The sequence below is a fragment of the Macaca nemestrina genome, chromosome 1, assembly GCF_043159975.1.
Source record: "Macaca nemestrina isolate mMacNem1 chromosome 1, mMacNem.hap1, whole genome shotgun sequence".
Classification (NCBI taxonomy): Eukaryota; Metazoa; Chordata; class Mammalia; order Primates; family Cercopithecidae; genus Macaca; species Macaca nemestrina.
Window position 1 is genome coordinate 98,046,630 of NC_092125.1, and position 20,746 is coordinate 98,067,375.

Consider the following 20,746-nt stretch of genomic DNA (forward strand, 5'->3'; position numbering starts at 1 on the left):
TATGCAGTTTGTTGTTGAACTAAAAATCGTTACGTGGTGCATGACTGTATTCAGTTTTAAGAAAAGGGGCACTAACTCTACATTCCAAATCCCCATCTCTCCTTTCCCCCACATCCTATCCGTTCCTGCCTTCCTAAGAGTCTCATCACTGAAGAGAAACAGACCCCACGCAATTCAATCTACACTCAAACCAATACAGCCTTGAAAAGGTAAACAGAATGTTATTTGTATAATGTTTTATCATAAAAGTAATATATGATCTTTATAGAAAAATAAAGAAAATTAAAATCATCAATAATTTTATCACCCAGAAACAATCACTTTTAATGTGCTAGTAGAGCTTAGTCTATTTTAACATTTCTGAAATCATATAGATTTACATGATTGTTCTCATGTAACCTGTAACATAAGCATTTCCCAAGTTGCTATGATCTATTAATAACAGTGGTTTGATTAATTGTATTGGCTGTGTGGATGTGGAACGAAGAGTCTTGATGTCAAGAAGGGCTGAAGCACAGAAGGTGCAGTCGGTCATTTGGGGCCATATTGTCCGTGGTTTTCAGGACAGGGAGCTTCAGGACTCAGGTAGATGACTCTGGAAGAGACCTTCTTTTTTGGAACTGCAGCATCTCCTTCTCCTCCCCAAGGGGAATTTAGGCCAGGAACTATCAGATCTTTCCTTCTCTGATTTTCTTCTCAAATCCCAAGGCAAGACAATGGAGACTAAACACGGTTTTGGTCATCAGGCTCTTCCAGAGCGTCCGGATGCATGAGAAGTGAATAGGTGATTGTGTTCTCAGCCTAGAGAAAGCAGAGACCAGCAGTGAGGATCCACAGAGAGGGCCTAGGAAAGAAGGCAACAGAGAAGGCAAAAGGGGAGAAGGGAGGGGGAGATGACTGGGATTACTCACCCCAACTTTGTCAGCCTCGTCAGGATTAGTGGGATTGGCTGTGGGCAAAAAGAAGAAATATCAGCCAGAGCACTGCCGGAGAAGAGGGCCTGCCTATGCTGATGCTGAGGCTGCAAAACCAACGCCCAAGCTAGAGCCAAAGCAAGCACAGCTGACCCTGTCTTGGATCTCTAGGCCAAGCACTGGGTAAATATGGCCTCATTGATCCACGCGTGGGGTAGCCCAGCCACAGCCTTCCCCGTGGGCCACGGTGAAAAAGTGAAGCAGTCACTTGAGCTGCATTCTTCTCAGGGAATTGCTGAGCTTTCCTAGAAGCAAACCAGGGAGCCTTGGGATCTGAGATATTAGGGAAGAGGTGGGGTAGGGGAGTGTTCAGCATCAGAGTGACGTAAAGTCCAGATTTTTGCTGGCCACAGACTTCAGGGAGAGAAGACTGAGGGCCAACATTTCACATTGTCTAAATGTAATGCATCTTTGTTGGAACTTTGAAAAATATGGTACACCGTGGCATTAAAAAGGAAGAGAAAGTGAGTGAGAAAGGGAGGAAGGGAGGGAGGGAAGAAGAAAGGAAGGAAGGGCTTTCTCTGGTTAGTGTCTGAAACACACTGAATTCCCTCATATTTTGCTATGAACTGACTTAGCCAGTGTGAAAAGTAGCCCCAGTATCTGCAAAGTGGCATTTCTCAGGAAGTCGGGAGGCATCTGAGACAGTGTATCTAGTCTCTTCTCTCACTCCCTGAACACCAAGAGCCTTTATTGCCATGCTGTAAATTCTGCAGCAGACCACATTCTGAATTCCCATTCTAATACATTCCCCAAGAATCCCAGTAACCCAGCTTTACCTTTTGGGAAATCATCAGCCCCAGTGCCTGGCTGCAAAAAATGCCTTGTGAAATGTGCTTATGCCAGTGTAGACAGAGCCACACAACAAGACGGATAATCCAGTTGCTCGGACTTTGTTTTTTCCAGATCTGCTTTGGCCCTGGTGTGAACATAGGCCCCTGTCCCCACTGGGCCCGGCCAGCGGACACGTGACCTTGCTGCAAGCACAGCGGGACGAGTGATATTTTGCTCAAGCTCTCAAATCTGTTGGCTCTGCTCTGAATCATACTCCAGCCATCTGAGTTGGGGTCGTTGACACCCTTTTTCCTGCCTGTTCCTACTGTCATGGAAGCCCCCAGAAAAAACCCCAGTTTCCTTTGTGCTCTGACTTTACCTACAGTCTGGAAGTTGCCTGGCATCCTCCTGGAAGTTCCTTTACATACTCCCACCTAGGCCAGGGTTTGAGTGGCCCCTGGCTCTCAGAATGTCAGACCTAGAAGGCCTGAGAGGTCACCCCAGCCACCCACTCATTTCCTCAGTGAGCAGACTGAACCCCATCAGGGAGACTGACTGGCTCAAGGCTCCACTGTGTGATGGGGGCAGAACCAGGCCAAAATTCAATCAACCTTGAGTGCATGGGCATTGGAACCAAGCTTTGCCCACAGAGTAGAGCCCACTAGTGCCCCTAGTCCCCAGGAATTTTCTCAAGCCCAAACCTCCTCTTAGCATTCCACAGACAGCTGAGCCTGGCCACTCCACCCCATCCCTCCACAGAGACAGATTCCTCAGCAAATCAAGGGGTTTCCAGGCCTCCTCCTCTTTTCCCCTAGACTCCTGCCTCCCACATCCGATTGGCCTCAGCCTTACAGCGCCTAGCCCTATCCTTTGCCAGCTCCGCCAAAGCTCCATGGAAAGACCAAAGTATCTCTGATTTCCTGCTCTAGAAATATCACCAGATTCCTGATCCCAGAAATTCGGACACAGCCCTCTCCTCTGTATCCGGAACTGGTGTTTTTCTTCTCATCTCCAGAGAGGTCCTCTTTAGGCCTAGGAGTTAGACTCAGAGCTGACCAAGCGATTTGAGCCCCGGCCATCCACCCACCGCTGCTCCCTCCCTGGCTCCCAGCTGAACTCGCACAAGCCCCTTCTGGCTGGCTCCGGTCCAGCGGGCAGCCCTGGTGAGCCATCACTGAATCCCTGAGACAACCCTGTACTCACCTGGTTTCTCAGGGAGGGTCTCTCCCATTTCCCTGCACTCAGGGTTTCCTGGGAGGGCTGGGAGGGGCACACAGGAGGTTAGTAGGATTAGGGGGTGGGGCCTGAGTCCTCAGGACCAAGGACCAGAGCCAGGATTGGATGGAACCAGCTCAGGCCTTCCCTCTGGCAGATGCTTTCCGTCCTCCCACCCCCAGCTCCCCTGCTCAGGGGCTGCTCCCGCCTGGAAAAGCGCTGGTCCAGAGGCAGAGCTCAGCTCACCCATGGGGACGCCCAGGAGTGTCAGAAAGGCCACTCCATGGTATCTGAAACTTGCTCTGCCTTTTAAACACCTCTGTGTCTCAGTCTCTCTCTGTTTTTCTGTATTATCATCAGTAACTGAGGTCCTGCTTATGAACCAATTGCAAAGTGCTTTGTGAGAGGTGTTAGTGGGATTATTTCTCTTTCTCAGCGGCTTGTCGCACCCTCTCTAGTCCTCCTTCCACACCCATATGAGCCCCACCCAGCTTCAATCCCTGCCTTGGCCCGGTGCCTGGAGAGCCCTCCTTCCCTAGCTAAGCGCTGCCCTCACACACCACCTCCTCCAGAATGGCAACAGCCCTGCTTGTGTGCTGTTACTGCCTGACAGACACTGGTGTAAGAGCGTCAGCCTCTTTCATCCCCATGGCAACCCTGTGAGGTGAGTCCTATTAGTGTCCCCATTTTCCACATGAGACAACTGAGGCACAGAGAGGTGGAGTGACTCACCTGGGTCATATAGCTGGTACGCTGTGGAACTAGATTTGAACCCACGCAGTCCGACCCCACTATGTGCACTCCATCACTGCACTACACTGCTCCCCCCAAGACCTTCTCCAACTGCCTCAGCCCTTGTTGGGCTATGGAGCCTCCTCTGTACTCCTATCCTAGGCTTTTCATGTCCCTATCATTGCTTTTATCCCATCTTATTATAATGGCCTAGCTGTACTTCTGTCTTCCTCACAATGCTGAGAACTCCCCAAGGGCAGGGACTGGACTTCATCTTGGCATCACCCACCATGTCTCACGCATTGGCTGACACATAAGCTAGTTTGTTCAAGTCTTGTCAATGAATGATCTAATAAATGAACAAATGAATATAATACAATACGGGCCTAGATCTGAATGCGTATCTAGCCCAAAGAGAGGGATTCTGGCAATGTCTGGGGTTAGGGCCTGGACCAAGTGGAAACTGATAACAAAACGGACTGGGAGGAGCTACAAACCTGAAATCCGCTTTTTCCTGCAGTAGATCAAGGCCACTACAGCAGCAACAATGGCCGCTACAGCAATCCCAGTGACCACAGCCACAATGATCCCTATCGGTGAAGAGCTGCCCATGCTGGGCACTAGGGAAGACAGACATTAGGACAGGATGGGGTTACTATTTGAATGACTACTTTTGTATTCTCCCTGTCCCACCTCCCTCCTCCTCCAGTGCTATGTCCTAGTGCTTGTCACCCAAAGCTCTTCTGTGTCTGAGTCACTCACCAATGCAAGACTCATACATCCCCCAGCCTCACCTGCACAGGGTTTCTGTGGCTGGACTTATGCCTCCTGCCTATCCAGGTTTCTCCACCAAACTAATAAAGGCACATTGGCGAGCAGGCAGGAGCAGAGGGAAGGAATCCCCTTAGCCCTTGCGGGCAGTAGGGAGGGTGGGCCCAAAGCCTTGCATAGCTGGAGGCATCATTACTCTACGGAGCACAGCCTTGAACAGACTATGACATGCCAGGCTTTCTGGAGTGAATGGCTATAACATGAGCCATGAGAAGAAACGAGGCAAACTTCAGCTCTTAGGAATGCCCAGGAGCTTGGGGAACCTCTGCACCAATGAGGAAGCTCTGCTTCGCTGCCATCTTCAGTCTGGAGCCTGCATTTCAAAGTGGAACAAGAGCCTGACTACCTATTACCTGGGAGGTGAGGGCTCCAAGTTCTGGCCCCTACTCCTGCTCATTGGCCAATACTTAGCCAGGCCTCCACACCACTCCTCTTTGCTCCAGTGCCCAATTTTGCTGCTGTGGCCTTTCTCAGACCTCCGTGTAGGCCCAGGTGACCTTAGCGCTTGTCCATCCCCTCTTCTCCCCTCCCTACATCTTGGCAGATTCCCCATACCTTGGACAGTGATGGTCACAGGTTTGGATGAGTATGGCGTGTAGCCTATGTTTCCTGTGCAGTGGTAATCACCACTGTGACTGTGGTTTGCTTGTGGGATGGAGAAGTTGGGATCCATATGGGAAAATTTCTTGGATATTCCATTCTGGAAGAATGTGACCTTGATCAGAGGCTTGTCCTTCCAGCTGTGGCACCTCAGCATGATGGTTTCTCCCTCCCGGAACTCCAGGTGAGGGGTCTGGAGCGCCAGCCACTCTGAAAGATGCAAAAAACCCCAGAGGACCCGGGAGGTCTTGGCTCAGCTCTGAGACCCAGATCTTCCTTACTGGTGGGACATGGTGTGCAGAGGGAACAGCTGAGGTCTGAAATCAGACAGTCCTGGACTCTAATGCTTGCTGTGTCATTTATGAACTCTTGGGCAGATAATTTAAGTCTTCTGAGCCTCAGTTTCCTCATTTGTGAAAATGGGCATGATAATGTCATGTATCTACAATAGGCCCTAGCACATAGTAGGTGTTCAGGATACACTCATCTCCTCCTTCTCCCAGGAAGGCAGCTGCAGCCTTTTCCTGCCCGACAGGCCTCTGTAGGAAGAATACAAGAGACCCTAAGATGCGATCTCTTCCATGTCGGGGAGGGAAGGAGGAATCCAGTCTGACCGAGGAGTCTGCATGTGAGAAGGATATATGCCTGTGTGGACAGCAGAAAGTCATGAATGTGCAACAAATGTTACCTGACGAATGCTACTTGACAAATTTACTTGGAGAATGTTAATAAGTGTGGAGCTTCTTTCCAGCAGGGTCTAAAGGCAGCAGTGTCGCCAGTGGGTCATTCGTTTGCTGTGTACTTTTGAGGAAAATTTGCTATTCAGGTGAAGGGAGAGGATCAAGTGAAAAGCAACAAGGACAATGTTCATCACAATCTCATTGTAACTTTGCTTTACAGAGAGCCACCTTTCAATGGGAGCATTGTAAGATCATCAACCTCTCCAGCGAAATATTTACTAAGCTCTGCCCAGTTTCAGATGGTGGAAATACAAAGATGGGTAAGACACGACTTTCATCTCAGGTTTCCCACAGGCTGGTGGAAGAGAAAGACAGAGAAGGGCACCTAGCACTGTGAGAACGTGGAGAAGGGGCATGGAGGGTGGGATGGGGGCAGGGAAACACTGATTCCCACCAGAAGCCTTTGAGGGAGGCATTAGTGCCCCATGGAGCAGGTGAGGAAATGGAAACTCAAGGGTTAAATGAATTAATCATGTTTGTACAGTGAGTCATTTCCAGGGCTAGGATTCAGTTGTGGTCTGTTTGTGCTTTTCAGTTCTGCCATTAAAATGGAAATGGGTTTTATGCAGTCGGGATTTCCTTCTGCTTCCCTCACCCTTGGCTGCCTGTTTGTGGCCTCGTAACCTTCTGTTCAATCAGGACCGAGGCAAAAACAACCATTGATATATGCTGAGGCAACTCACACTGATGCTTCCCAGTAAGCAGGCCACCCCCCTTTCCTGCAAACCTCTGCCTGAAAGCAGATTTCAACCATCCTGGGTCTCCCAGGTCCACCCCGGGGCCTTCCTCCACTGACCAGAAAGCACAGTCAGATGAACAGGGTCGCTGAGGCTGGTCCGGCCAGTCTGGCACCTGTACTCCCCGCTATCATTGTTGTTGGCCTTGAACCTGTAGCTGGGCTGCGTGTGGGTGGGGATGAGATTCCCATTGTGGAACCACTGAGTGGAGTCGCTGTCAGGGCTGTGAGCGCCCCCGCATGTCAGAGTCACAGAGTCCTCCCGGAGCACGTTGATCCACGGGGGCTCGAGTTTCAGCACAGCCTTCGGGGGAGCTGCTGAGGGGCAGAGAGAGGAGGTAGCGTGAGGAAGAGGAAGCCCAAGAGCCTGAGCAGGCCCTGAATCTCAGACACAGAAGCACCTGTGGGCCTACTGGGGGCACCAAAAGCTGAGCCAGGCCCAGAATGGTTCTGCAACTGAAGGCAGTTGCTTTTGCTCATACACCCCACCACAAGGGCCCCAGGGAGCCCAGGGATTCAGACAGGGCAAAAGAGAAGAGGGAGGGAGCGGGCAAGAGAAACACCCTAGAAATACATATACTTCACCAAGAGATAATCCTCACCAATTCCTTCTCTCTCTCCCCACCAACCTCTCCCCACCACCACAGACACACAGACACCCCATACATACATACTCTTTTGAGACTAACTTTTCTCCCCAATAAACAAAGGTGTTTGGACACTGGTGGATAAATTTTCTCTGGGGCTGACTGAAGGTAAGTGGGGGCTCTGGTGGCGATGGCAGGCATGGGAGTCGGGTATCAGGTTTCCGTTCTGACCTAATGTCGTTCTGTGTACTTTTATTTATTTATTTTTTTGGAGACGGAGTCTCGCTCTGTCGCCCAGGCTGGAGTGCAGTGGCCGGATCTCAGCTCACTGCAAGCTCCGCTTCCCGGGTTTACGCCATTCTCCTGCCTCAGCCTCCCGAGTAGCTGGGACTACAGGCGCCCGCCACCTCGCCCGGCTAGTTTTTTGTATTTTTATAGAGACGGGGTTTCACTGTGTTAGCCAGGATGGTCTCGATCTCCTGACCTCGTGATCCGCCCGTCTCGGCCTCCCAAAGTGCTGGGATTACAGGCTTGAGCCACTGCGCCCGGCCCGTTCTGTGTACTTTTAAAAATGATGTCAAGATGGCGCGTCCTCACACCCAAGCATAGACGAGCCTCTCTGGCCTTAGACGGATAAAGAGAGAGGGAGAAAACCTGGAGGGTCAGTCCTGGGGCGGCAGAGGCTGAGTGGCACAAACACAGAGGTGCTCAGAAAAGTGTAGCCAGAGGTATACAGAGGCGGCTCTCTGAAGCTCTCAGAAACATGCACAGTCAAGGATTTAGCAACACAGGGGGACAACATATGCAGGCCATGTGATTTTGCATGTGCCTGAATTTTATTTGGAGAGAGGAAGCTCTTGGTTTTATTTGGACAGCAGAAGGCAGTTGAGAGAGAGGTCAGAGTTCTCATTTTCTGTGACAGCTCCCCCATTTGAACACCGTGGCTGCCTACAACTTGCCTCCATGGAAGGAGGAAAAGGAAGGAGGAGAGCAGAACAGGGAGCAGGGGATCCTTCGGGAGCAATTACCCTTTCCCGGCCCTGACTTGGTACTGGGCTCAGTTGCTGGTACATTTAGAGCACCTCCAGACAGGGCACTGGGAGGAGAGGGAAAGGGGACCTGGAGGAAGGAAAGGCTGTGGGTGGAGTACTTACCAGGTGTCCCAGCAACAGGAGCTGTAAGACAGAAAGCAAAGATCAGCCCACAGTGGAGTGTCTGATCACCTGCCCTCTTTGGCCCAGAGACTGCCCAGGCCCAGAACACCCTTCATCTACAACACAGCCCTCATGATCATATTCCCTGGGACTGCCTGGATGAGCTGCACTTTCGAAAGGACTGAGAACTCCTTCCCAGTAACATACAAAAATGAAATAAAATTATATAACACCCTCTTCCACCTGTTTTGTGACATTTTCCTTTGGCTTCCCCTCTTGACTGATTAAAATAAATATGCCTCTGGAAAGAGGTCTCTGTTGGGCTTTACATATGATTTATGCATCAGTATAAAGAATTTTGCCAGAGTTTATCCTGAGAGCAAGATTTGTTCTTTTGTTGGAGTGGGGTAGAAATTGCACAAGTAATCCACGATCACTACAGAAAAATAGAAAATACACAGAAGCAAAATATTATCACCTTGGCATACATCCTGTTGGATTTTTTTCTGTGATCACACACACACACATGCTGTTCACATACAGACATACATAAGTGTAAATGAGGATATCCTCTAAAAACTGTTCTTTAACCTGAGTTTTCACTGAGCAATGCAAGTTCTAGTAGATGAATCTGTTTCTATGTTGTCATTTTATTTTATTTTACTTTTGGGGGGGACAGGGTCTCACTCTGTCACCCAGGCTGGAATGAAAGGACGCGATCTTGGCTCACTGCAACCTCCACCTCCCAGGTTCAAGTGATTCACCTGCATCAGCCTCCCAAGGACTAGGATTACAGGTCTGCGTCACCATACCCAGCTAAGTTTTGTATTTTTAGAAGAGAAGGGGTTTCATCATGTTGGCCAGGCTGGTCTTGAGCTCCTGACCTGAAGTGATCTACCTGCCTCGGTCTCCCAAAATTCTGGGATTACAGATGTGAGCCACTGCGTGCGCCCATGTTGTCATTTTAAAAAGCTACACTATATTCTACTATTTGGCTGTCCTGTGATTTATTTAACAACTCTATTGCTTGGCATTTAGGTCTTCCAGGTTTTTGCTATTAGAAATATCTCTTAAAAGGAGAAAGAGACTGCAAAAGGACACCAGATCTGTGACTTCATGCAGGGGTAGGGGGATGCCACTGGGTTAAGAAAAGAGCTTCCATAGGGGAGGCAGTGTGGGCTAGGGTGGGTAAAGATTTGTGGGTGCTATTATTGGGTAAAGAAGCAAAGCTGGGTCCTTAGGTGAATCAGAGCTGTCTGTGTGTGTGTGTGTGTGTGTGTGTGTGTGTGTGTGTGTGTGTCCATCTGTCCATGGGTGAGGGTCTTCTCTTGCATCTGGGCTGAGAGAAAGTCAAGAAGCTTCCAAGTGCGTGTATATCTTCAGGGACAAAAGTATGGAAGGAAATGGAAGCAGAACCAAGGGGCGAAAAGGAGGCAATGTGGAGAAAGCATTGGCTTCAAAGTTTGGAGAACTGGATTCTGGTCCCAATGTTCCAATACCTCGAAATATACGCTTGGACCAATCACTTCCTTCCTTCGCAATACAACATTAATCAACAAACCTGCATTGGTTTCCCACTGCCCTGCAATGCATGCTGAGTTCTACTAAGGGAAAAGAATGTAAGTCCCTACTTCCACTGAGGACAAGAATCTAACGGTGAAGATAAGCACATGTGTAATCTGATGTAAAAGAGATGCCATTAGAGGAATATGGATAAAATGCTATGGAGGTTCAGAGAAAGAAAAGATCCCAGGGCTCTGTGTTTGGGAGGGTTTGGGGTTCAAAAGGAGGAGAATTCCATGGAGAAGATGGGACCTTCCAGGTTCGTCAAGTACCTTCCAGGACTGATAGGATTTTGGTTGAGAGGAAAGAGGTATTCCATGGGAAGGAGCAGCAGGTACTTGGCAACATTCCCAGCAAGTTGCAGCCCAACTTCTACTTGATTTCTGGTCTCTCCTCAAGCACTTCCAATAATGAGGGACAAAGCAGGAAAGCAAGGTAGAAGTCATACTCTGGAGGGCTCCTAGTGCCAGGTGGTGTGACAGTGGGGGAAGGCACATACTGAGTTTAAATGCTGACTCCACTACTGCTACGTGACCTTTCACAAATTACTTAACTTTTCTCTGCCTCAGTTTCCTTGCTTGCAAATGAAGATAATGACAGCAGTATCTACCTCATAGGGTTGTTGTAAGGATTCAATGAGATAATCCAGAGAAGGCATTTAGTGTGCTACATGACACATGGTGAATTTCAAATAAATTTAAGTTAATTTTTTATAAGTTCGCACCTTGGTTCAGTATACAGTGGGAAGTTACTCAGAATTTTCAAATTGGGGCTGAAAGTGCAGTGTCAAATAGATTGGAACAGGGGAAATTCCAAAGAGGTTAATTAAGAAAGAAAGTAATTGTGATGGAAGAATGAGGTCAGAGAAAAAGAAAAAAAAAAAAAAAAGAGATGACTGCAGTGATCCAGAATATGTGAATAACCCATCAAACACCTGGCCTCTTCACTCCCCGAACTGCTCATCATCAGTAAACTTTCTTTCTTTGGAGATGAACTTTATCTGCTCAAGTACAGCCCCCAGCATAATCTTTGACCTTATCAAGAACCCCAAAGCATCCATCTTACCACTGTCTATCCTTGAGCACATGTTTGCCTTCACCTCCCACCCACCCCCATCTAGCTTGAATTCAATGAGGCATCACTATAATTACCTCCTTGCAAATCCCCTTAACTTCAGTTGCCTTTCTCTATCTTTACCAAAAGCACCTGTATTCTCCATGCCTTTACTTGCTCAATTGGGTGTTACTGAAATTACCACACAAGAAGGCAAACTGTTGATGCAGTAAATGTGTGATCACCACATTCAATAGGACACTGAACTGCCATTGTGGACTTTTCTCCAAGACATTTGCTCTGCTACTCTGAGTAGTGACATTCATCTTTTCCTCATTCCCCAAGCTTTCTCATCCCACCCTCTGCCTCCAGTCCCCTCTCATTTTTAGCTGATGCCTTCCCTCATATTTCACAGAGAAAAAAAAAGAGGTTACACAGAAAATCTCACATCGTCCCCCGACTAAATCTACCAGTCTATCTGCATCTCCTCCTGTCTTCTCCTTCCTTGCATTTCATTGGAGAAAGTATCTCTCCTCCTGTCTATGGTCAGTCTCAAGCAAGTACTCTGATCCCATTCCCTTTAATCCGCTCAAGGATTTCCCTTTCTGTGATTCACTTTCTCTTCTGCATCGCCAGTTTCTCCCTCTTAGCTGGATCTTCCCATCAATGGTAAATTTATTTCAGTATCTTCCACTAAAAATAAAAAACAAAAAAACAAAAAAAACTTTTCCTTGACACCATATATAATTCCAGCTAGTGCCCCATTTCACTCGGTTTGTTGTTGTTGTTGTTGTTGTTGTTTGTTTGTTTGTTTTTGTTTTTGACAGAGTCTCACTCTGTCACCCAGGCTGGAATACAGCGGCACCATCTCAGCTTACTGCAACCTCCGCCTCCCAGATTCAAGCAATCCTCTTGCCTCAGCTTCCCGAGCAGCTGGGATTACAGGTATGCCCCATCATGCCTGGCTAATTTTTGTATTTTTAGTAGAGATGGTGTTTCACCATGTTGGACAAGCTGGTCTTGAACTCCTAACCTTAAGTGATCCACCCACCTCGGCCTCTCCAAGTGTTGGGATTACAGGCGTGAGCCACCACGCCTGGTCTCTCTTGTCCCTTTCACAACTAAATTTCTCCATTGTTTTTCTTACACAGGCTGTCCTCATTTCTTCTTCCATTCACTGTCTAATTCTCTGCAATTTGGACTTGGCCCTCAGCAGTCCACTAAAACTTTTCTTGGCAAAATCACCAATGGCTTCATGTTGTCATATCAAGTGGACACATTCTGTTTCTCTCCGTCTTCCTCATGTCAATATCTATCTTCACTATCCACCCAGCTACATAGGCCAGAAACCTGCAAGCCATCTTTTAACCTCTCTGTCTCCCAAAATCCAGCCCCTCCCATACCAGGAAGTCTTGCTGATCCTGCTTCCAACTTAGATCTCGAACCCACTAACTTCTCTTCACCCCCATTATAGCCACTACTCAGTTTAGGTCATCATCAGCTTTTTCCCATATCTTAATTTGTCCCCTCACTTCTTATGGTCCCCCTACAATCCATTTTCAACAAAGAAGCTAGTTCCTTAAAAAAGAAAAAAAAAAAAAAAAGAAATCAGATGATGTCACTCCCCTGCTTACAAGCCTTCAGTTGCCTTTCTTTGGTCTTAAAATAAAGTGGAAATGGCCTACAAGCCCTACTCAATTTGGTCTGTGCTTACTTCTCCAGCCTCAGCTCAGAACCCTCTTCCCCTACTCATCGAGTTTCATTAACACTTGCCTTCCTGGCATTCTTCAAATTTGGGGGTTTTCTGTATGCCAATCCCTCTACCCTGAAATGCGTCCTCGATCACCAAATGGCTAAATCCCTACCATGTTGAGTCTCAGCTTACATGTCACCTCCTCAGAAAACTCTTTACATAACATCCTGTTTAAAGTAGGCTGCTCTCTTGTCTTCCCCACAACTAATCTTATCACAATACCCTATTTACATCTTCATAGTCCTTTTCCATTTGTACTTATGCCTTCTTGGTTGTTTACTTTTCATTTATATCCCTCAATGGGATAAAAATTCAAAGAGAGCAGTAGCCATATTAATTTTATGTGCCATTGCTCTGGAAATCATTCACTGGTTGGATCTAGGTAGGAGATAAGAGAGCCCAAAGTTGTATTGACAACAGGAGGTGAAGAAGAGGAAACAGATGCAGAAAGAATTTAAGTGGCAGAGAGAAGTTGGCATTTAATAGACTGTGGGGGTGATTTAAGTTGGATAGCTAGGAAAAGGGTGGCTGTGCTTACACAAATACAAATGTTAGCAGGAGAAGAACATTTGTAAGGAGGAGATGGTAAGTTGGATTTTGAATATGCTTTGTTTTTGAGCTGGCGAATCGTTTTAGAGGTGTCCAACCAGCAGTGGAAATGTAAAATTATACCTGACAGAAGCAAGCAAGAGAAATAGGTTTAGGAGTTATTGACATAAAAGTGGTAGCTAAAAACCTCAGTATGTAGGATTGGCAAGGGGGACGGTGTAGTGGGAGAGAGGGTGAAAAAAGAAGAGGAAGAAGAGGGAGAGAAAAAAATAAAAAGATGAGGAAAGGAGAGAGACGTCACTAATTATTTATCCATTCCACAGTTAATAAATAGTAGTAAATACCAAACATGCTCCCACCCAGTGTACTTATTGCTTCCCAGTAAGTTCATTGACCTCATATTTCCGGTCAGGAAAGCTGTCAGTCATGCTCACTGATAAGTCTCCAAGTCCTAGAACAGTGCCTGCACATAGAATTTGGAGAATCAGCAGGAGCAAAGGTGGTAAAAACAGAAAGCGCCGTGTACATATTGCCTGGCTGTAGAAGAAGATCCATTTGGGGTGCAATGGGGAACACGGTTAGCAGGGCAGAATTAGAGTTTTTGCAGTAGGCAATGGAGCAGCACAGAAGGCATTTATGAAATGCACTGACACAGCCGTAGCTGGACCTGAAGATGCCACGGCCTTGGTGTGCAGCATGGATGCATGGGAGGGGAGACAGGAGCAACCAAGACCCCATCAGAGGGTGCTATAAAAATTGAGTTATCGGCCGGGCGCGGTGGCTCAAGCCTGTAATCCCAGCACTTTGGGAGGCCGAGACGGGCGGATCACGAGGTCGGGAGATCGAGACCATCCTGGCTAACACGGTGAAACCCCGTCTCTACTAAAAAAATACAAAAAACTAGCCGGGCGAGGTGGCGGGCGCCTGTAGTCCCAGCTACTCGGGAGGCTGAGGCAGGAGAATGGCGGCGTGAACCCGGGAGGCGGAGCTTGCAGTGAGCTGAGATCCGGCCACTGCACTCCAGCCTGGGCAACAGAGCGAGACTCTGTCTCAAAAAAAAAAAAAAAAAATTGAGTTATCAAGTGATAAAGACCTAAATGTGGAAGCCCCAGTAAGAGTGGAAAAAAATAGGGTAAATCCTTGATGATTTAGCAAAAGGCAAACGGGAGAAAATACCAAAGATCTTTCCCAGGAATCTTGCCCAGGTGACTGGCACATTGGTAGCACTAGGAGCAGAGATAAAGAAGCACATCACCTCTCTAGGCCTGAGCTTCCCCACATGCCAAAAGAGGTAGTTCACCTTACTTTCTCTTTGAATTTAATCCATGCATCCCATTCATGGAGGAATACTTTCTCTTCCTTACCTCTTTCTCCTGTAGCCCAGTATCATCCTGCATTGACAACCAAGAGCTGAGGGTCCCCAGAGCTGATCAGATTTCACTAGCAGCCACAGCACACAATTTGGATGAGTGGCAGTATGCTTTCCTCTAGAATGTGAGGGTGGAAGCCCCAGGAATTGAGATTGGAGAGATAGTCCTGGCAGTAGATCTCCCCTACTTGGCCTCGCATAGGCTTTTCAAACCACCTAGCATGATCAGTCCCTGTCCCCTGTCCAACAGCTGAGAACATAGTCTAAAAACAGCCCTCCATTTTGGCCTAAGACCCTGGCTTTCTTGCTGATCAGATCCAGTACCTCCCCATCATGGTCTGTGTGGTAAAAAGAAGCATGCATGATTTCTCTGGTTCCCACAACACATCACTCCAGACTTACCCAGGTGTGTGTATTCTCAGAGCCCCTGTTCTCTGGATAACCTAGATCTCCCTGTGCTTCTGCCCAGGGGAATATTCTTACACATGAAGATGATAGGCTTCTGCTGCATGAAGTGGTTTCACGGGCACAGAGAATGGCCACTGGCACCTCCTCCCAAAAATGCATCTTATAACTTCCTCCCTACCCCTTATCCAAGGCAGCACTGGCCCTCCTGACTAAGATGTGGTCTTTTGTGAAACATAAATTTCAAAGAAGGCAAACACTCTGGCCATTCATTTGTCATTCAAATATCGGTTACTAGACTTTTCTCACAGCAGGTTCTGATGTGGGAAGTGACAGAACATCAAGAGTCTGGGTGTTCAGTGAGATTGGGTGAAAGACACAGAAAAAGCCCTGAACTCTGCCACATTGGATGACTTTCCAAAGCCAGCAGAGTCGTCAGGGTTTCATCTTCACCAGCCTGCCTTCCCTCCCCTGGGTGTCCTGACGGGCTTCCCATGCCACCCCTCATCCTTGCCCAGGCTTATCCCCAACCGAGTTTCCTGTTCTTCTCTCCCTCCCGGGGACCCTGACTCACCCAGGAATAGCACAGCTGTCCACAGAAGCATGTGGCCCCAAGGCTGGGAGGACTTGCAGTCAGCCCAGTCACTCTCAGTAGCAAGGACAGGTAAGAATGACAGGATTCCCATCACTCCCTGGAGCGAGCTGGTGCCCAGAGTACAGCAGTCACAGCCTTCTCTCCAAGTTTGGCGGATTCTACCCCAGAGGGCAAACAAATTCTGGAGTCTGAAAGAGGAAGTGAAAAAGAAATGTTCTGTTTTATCATAGGCTCCTCCCTTTCCACCCTCTTTCCTCTCAGATGTTCCCTCCTAGAAGATTCAGAGCTTCCCAGATAAATCTGGCGTAGCCCATATTCAAATTCACAGAAATTTTAGAAACTATGGAAACAACTCCCTTCTTCTCCCTCTGAGGCCACAGCTGGCTTGGGCCTCTGGGAGAAAGAGGGAAATGGTCACCAAAACTCAGCTCAGAACCTCCTGTTGCAGTCTCTATCCTACTGAGAGAGGGCGATGGATGACAGCATGCACCAGCAATCTAGTACTTCTACTTCCACTTGGAGACCCAGGCACTGGAATCTGGACTCCTCCTGAAATTGAGCATGGGGGCTCCAGGCCACCTACCATCATTTAAGGACAAGGAGGTATGTCAGGATGGCAATAGAATGACCACGCTCATCCTCATTATTCCCCTGCCCGTATTCATTCTTTTTCTGATTCATTCTTCCATTTAATGAATATCCCAATAAATATCTATTGAGTGCCAATCTGTGCCCTGGTTTTGTATCTTGGTCATTTTTGCCACCCTCATTTCCATCCCTGTTCTCACTGCAATGGCATGGTGAAAGAGCATGGGCTTTGAAGCTGTGTTAGGTTTAGGTTTGAATGCCAGGTGGCTTCTCAGAGTGTCAGGTTCCAGATCTGTAAAAGTGAAGATTATTGTGCCTACCGTTTAAGCACAGTTTCTCAGCCTCAGCACTATGGACATTTTGGGCCAAACTATTCTTGCTGTGAGGACCTTCCCTGAACATTGTAGGATGTTCCGCAGCACCCCTGGGCTCTACCTGTTAGATGCCAGTGGCACCCCCAGTTGTGAAAACAAAAATGCCCCCAGATATTGGCAAGTGTTCCCTAGGGGTTGAATTGCCTCTAGCTGAGAACCACAGTACTACAGGTTTTTGGAAAGTAAAAGAGAATATGAGGGTTAGCAAAGTGTTTGGTACATCACAGGTGTCCGGTGAATGCTAGTTCCCTTTTCTTGCATTCTGTCATCATCCGCATCACCATTTGTTCACCCTCAACATCTCCAGAACACGAGTTTCTTAATCTCTCCTGGGGCCCCTTTCTGGGGACTCTTGCCCAAATGCCCTCTCAGGAAGCAAGCTGTAATACTTTAATACTTAAGGAAATGACACTGTAAAACCTTGTTATCACATTCTGTGGTCTTCAGAAACCTTCAACAGCCCCACCCACTCTGACACATGTTTTTACTACTGCCCCGATTCTACCCCCAAATCCATCTCCAGCTCTTATCTAATTTTTAGGTTAAAAATTATTTTTTTTAACTGGTGATGAGATAACAATGAGCTGGCATCAATACTTTATAAATATCATTAGAAACAAAGGCACACAATATACAGGTAACACACTAAGAAACCAAAATGAATAGTTACTATGTAAGCATATGAATTCTTTTTTTTTTTTTTTTTTTTTTTTGAGACGGAGTCTCGCTCTGTCGCCCAGGCTGGAGTGCAGTGGCCTGATCTCAGCTCACTGCAAGCTCCGCTTCCCGGGTTTACGCCATTCTCCTGCCTCAGCCTCCCGAGTAGCTGGGACTACAGGCACCCGCCACCTCGCCCAGCTAGTTTTTTGTATTTTTAGTAGAGACGGGGTTTCACCATGTTAGCCAGGATGGTCTCGATCTCCTGACCTTGTGATCCGCCCGTCTCGGCCTCCCAAAGTGCTGGGATTACAGGCTTGAGCCACCGCGCCCGGCCAATGAATTCTTACTGTAAAACAAAGGGTATCTGAGACAGGTTGCAATTAATTTAGAAGTTTATTTTGCCAAGTTTAAGGACATGCCCAGAAGAAAAAAACACGGAATCACAAGAAACAGTATGTGGTCTGTGACTTTCTCCAAAGATGAATTTGAGGGTTTCAATATTTAGAAGAAAAGCAGACTGGAGGGGAAAGAGGAAGAGTATGATAATCCACATGTTGTAAGGGAAAAGGAGCAGGTAGGGGAATAGTCAATTAAGTATTGTCTTGCTCTCAGTAAATAGGCACTTTATGTAAGATAAGGTAGAAACAGAATAACCTGTGGAGTTTTCTTTCTTTCTTTCTTTCTTTCTTTTGAGCCAGAGTCTTACTCTGTCGCCCAGGAGGGAGTGCAGAGGTGTGACGTCAGTTCACAGCAACCTCCGCCTCAAGCGATTCTCCTGCCTCCTCCTCCCAAGTAGCTGGAATTACAAGCATCTGCCACCACGCCCTGCTAATTTGTTTTTCTTTTGTATTTTTAGTGGAGCTGAGGTTTTGCCATGTTGGACAGGCTGGTCTTGAACTCCTGACCTCAAGTGATCCACTCACCTTGGCCTCCCAAAGCGCTGGGATTACGGGTATGAGCCACCACACCTGGCCACCTGTGGAGATTTTTAATCTTTTATCTGTAGCTATCTGCTTAGGATCGAAAGGAAAGTCAGTTTCTTGTATGACTCAGTTTTCAGTTTAATTTTTTTTTTCTTTTGGCATAGTGAATTGGAGTCCTGAGTTTTTATTTTCCTTTCACATTATTACTACGGAGGAAGCACTAGACTCACATTATTTCTAATTTTCAACAACCCCAGAAGATAAGTAGTATCATCCTCATTTGCACATGAAGAACTTAGCTTCAGAGAAGTTAAAACGATTTGTCCAAAGCTACAGGGTTAATAAGTGGTGGAGTCAGAATACGAAACCAAGTCTGCCTGACACTAAAGACTTAGGTTTTCTACAATACCAAAGGAGCTTCACAAACAGTGTGCAGGCAGCACCTTCATGCCTTGTATGAGTTATCACCACACAGAACTAATGAGTGGCTCTCAGGCCTAGCAATAGCCAGGTAGGGCCAGTTGCCCCTGGCTGTAAGAAGCCTCATTTGTTTACAACTTTACTTGTGTGGTTTTCTCTGTGCCACAGTTTAAAAATGATCAGGAAGTCCTACACAGTGCACATGCTACTTCCCTGAATTGTCTCGGGATCCAAATACCACTACTAGACATTTTACTGAGACAAAAGAACCAGACAATATCTTTTTGATGACTTATTAAAGGAGATAGACACAGAGTTAGGTAGGGCATTTCCAAGGACACTAAATCAAAACAGAAATGAGTTTCTTTTTCTCATCACAGCTGGGAAAGGGAAAGCACAAAATACAAGGAGATATTTCTAAAACAAAATGGTTATGAATAGAGGGGCACACTATTTATTAAAACTGAAATATGCCAGTCAGAAAGGAAAATTTTTGGGCGGGGCCCAGTGGCTCATACCTGTAATCCCAGGACTGTGGGAGGCCTAGGTGGGCAGATCACTTGAAGTCAGGAGTTCAAGAGTAGCCTGGCCAATATTGTGAAACCCTGTCTCTATAAAAAACAAAAATTACCTGGGCATGGTGGCGCATGCCTTTAGTCCCAGCTAATTGGGAGGCTGAGGCACAAGAATCACTTGAACCCGGGAGGCAGAAGTTGCAGTGAGCTGAGATCATGTCACTGCACTCCAGCCTGGACAACAGAGCAAGACTTTTCTCTAAGGAAAAAAAGAAAGGAGAATTCTTTGAAAGGGATGATTTGATATAAAATGTGTATTCTGGTAATGGGAAAAGTATGAATAACTCAAAAATCATGATAATCATAATAAAGATGCTTGGAGACAGACCCAGATCAAGAGCCTCATTGCTTCTCTTATCAGCTGTGCAATCTTGGATATATTATTTATCTTTTTTTTTTTTTCAGAGTCTTGCTCTGTCACCCAGGATGGAGTGCAGTGGCATGATCTCAGCTCACTGCAACCTCTGCTTCCTAGGTTCAAGCGATTCTCCAGCCTCTGTCTCCCAAGTAGCTGGGATTAGAGGCACGCACCACCACGCCCGGCTACTTTTGTATTTTTAGTAGAGAAGGGGTTTCACCATGTTGGCCAGGCTGGCCTTGAACTCCTGACCTCAGTAATCCACCCACCTCGGCCTCCCAGAGTGCTAGGATTACAGGTGTGAGCCACTGCGCCTGGCCTATTCATCCTTTTTAAGCTCTGTCGCCTCATCTGTGAAATAGAGATTACATTAGTACTCACTGTATAATGTTGTGAAGATTAAATGAGAAAATCCATAAATAATGCTAAACATAGAACCTGCCATATAAATTTAGTCTTTATCATTATTATCATTAAAAGTCTGGAAGAGTCTAGTCTCTGCTTCAAGTTGGGACTAGTGTTTATAGACCCACTTTGGGAAGGCAGATAAATGCTATAAATTCAAACCGTTCCAATTTTACATACTCTCAGATTCCAGCCGCTTGATTCAGAATGTACTCCTTTCTTTTTGTTTTGCTTGGTTGAATTTTGTTTCTCTTCCTCTTGATATCCTGACCACAGGCTCAGTGAATCCCTGTGGTTGTTTTTATCAATCCTCTCTACAGTTTCCTCCTTATAGCCACTTCCCCATAAGCTGAGACAGCCAGGCACTACAATCAGCTGCCAACCCCAAAGGAGGGGGAAACCTGGCAGAGAATGCAACCACCAGGAAAACAAACAGAAAGAATGATTGACTGATGGAGGCTCTGGTTGGAGAGGCCTCAGCCGGGTCTAAGCATCAGCCACACCTCCTCGGGGAATTCAGGTCTTTGTGTTAAAGCATCATCATCTCTAACAACCCGTTAGAAATGCAAATACCCCGCTGAGGGTGTTAGCTCACGCCTGTAATCCCAGCACTTTTCGAGGCTGAGATGGGTGGGTCACTTCAGCCAGGGAGGAGGGAGAGAGTAACCTTTCTGAATTTTATGGCTTGTTTTGGGGAAGACGGATTTTGGTTTCTGACTTGCTTCAGGGGAGAAGGAAGGGTAAAAGACAGGAGGGCAAGAGAATGTCAGAGAGACCTTGCTTCGGAGGCCTTCCAATCTCCTTTACTTCAAA

General features: G+C 47.0%; 1 protein-coding gene across 4 annotated transcripts; it reads right to left on the bottom strand.

Moving 5' to 3' along the window:
* Positions 1-201: 201 nt before the first annotated feature.
* On the bottom strand, positions 202-15,818 carry LOC105498217 (Fc gamma receptor IIb). 4 transcript variants are annotated; one of them, XM_011770187.2, is made up of 8 exons: positions 15,610-15,818; positions 8,344-8,364; positions 6,663-6,917; positions 5,082-5,336; positions 4,193-4,315; positions 2,952-3,008; positions 912-949; positions 202-801 (listed from the first exon to the last, which is right to left on the bottom strand). In XM_011770187.2, the coding sequence occupies exons 1-8, from the start codon at positions 15,719-15,721 to the stop codon at positions 724-726; spliced, it is 939 nt and encodes a 312-aa protein (XP_011768489.1). In that variant the 5' UTR covers positions 15,722-15,818; the 3' UTR covers positions 202-723. The 4 variants fall into 4 exon arrangements, with proteins under 4 accessions (XP_011768489.1, XP_011768488.1, XP_011768492.1 ...); XM_011770186.2 differs by having other exon boundaries at positions 6,663-6,920; positions 15,610-15,814; XM_011770190.2 differs by lacking the exon at positions 2,952-3,008.
* Between the last annotated feature and the right edge of the window lie 4,928 nt (positions 15,819-20,746).

Bases quoted from the DNA above. Each gene is read 5' to 3' on its own strand.
- LOC105498217 (XM_011770186.2), bottom strand. From the start codon at position 15,721: ATGGGAATCCTGTCATTCTTACCTGTCCTTGCTACTGAGAGTGACTGG. The intron at 4,316-5,081 runs GTATGGGGAATC...TGTCTTCCCTAG, and splicing joins TGTGACCATCACTGTCCAAG to TGCCCAGCATGGGCAGCTCT. The intron at 802-911 runs GTGAGTAATCCC...TGCTTTCTCTAG, and splicing joins ACGAGGCTGACAAAGTTGGG to GCTGAGAACACAATCACCTA.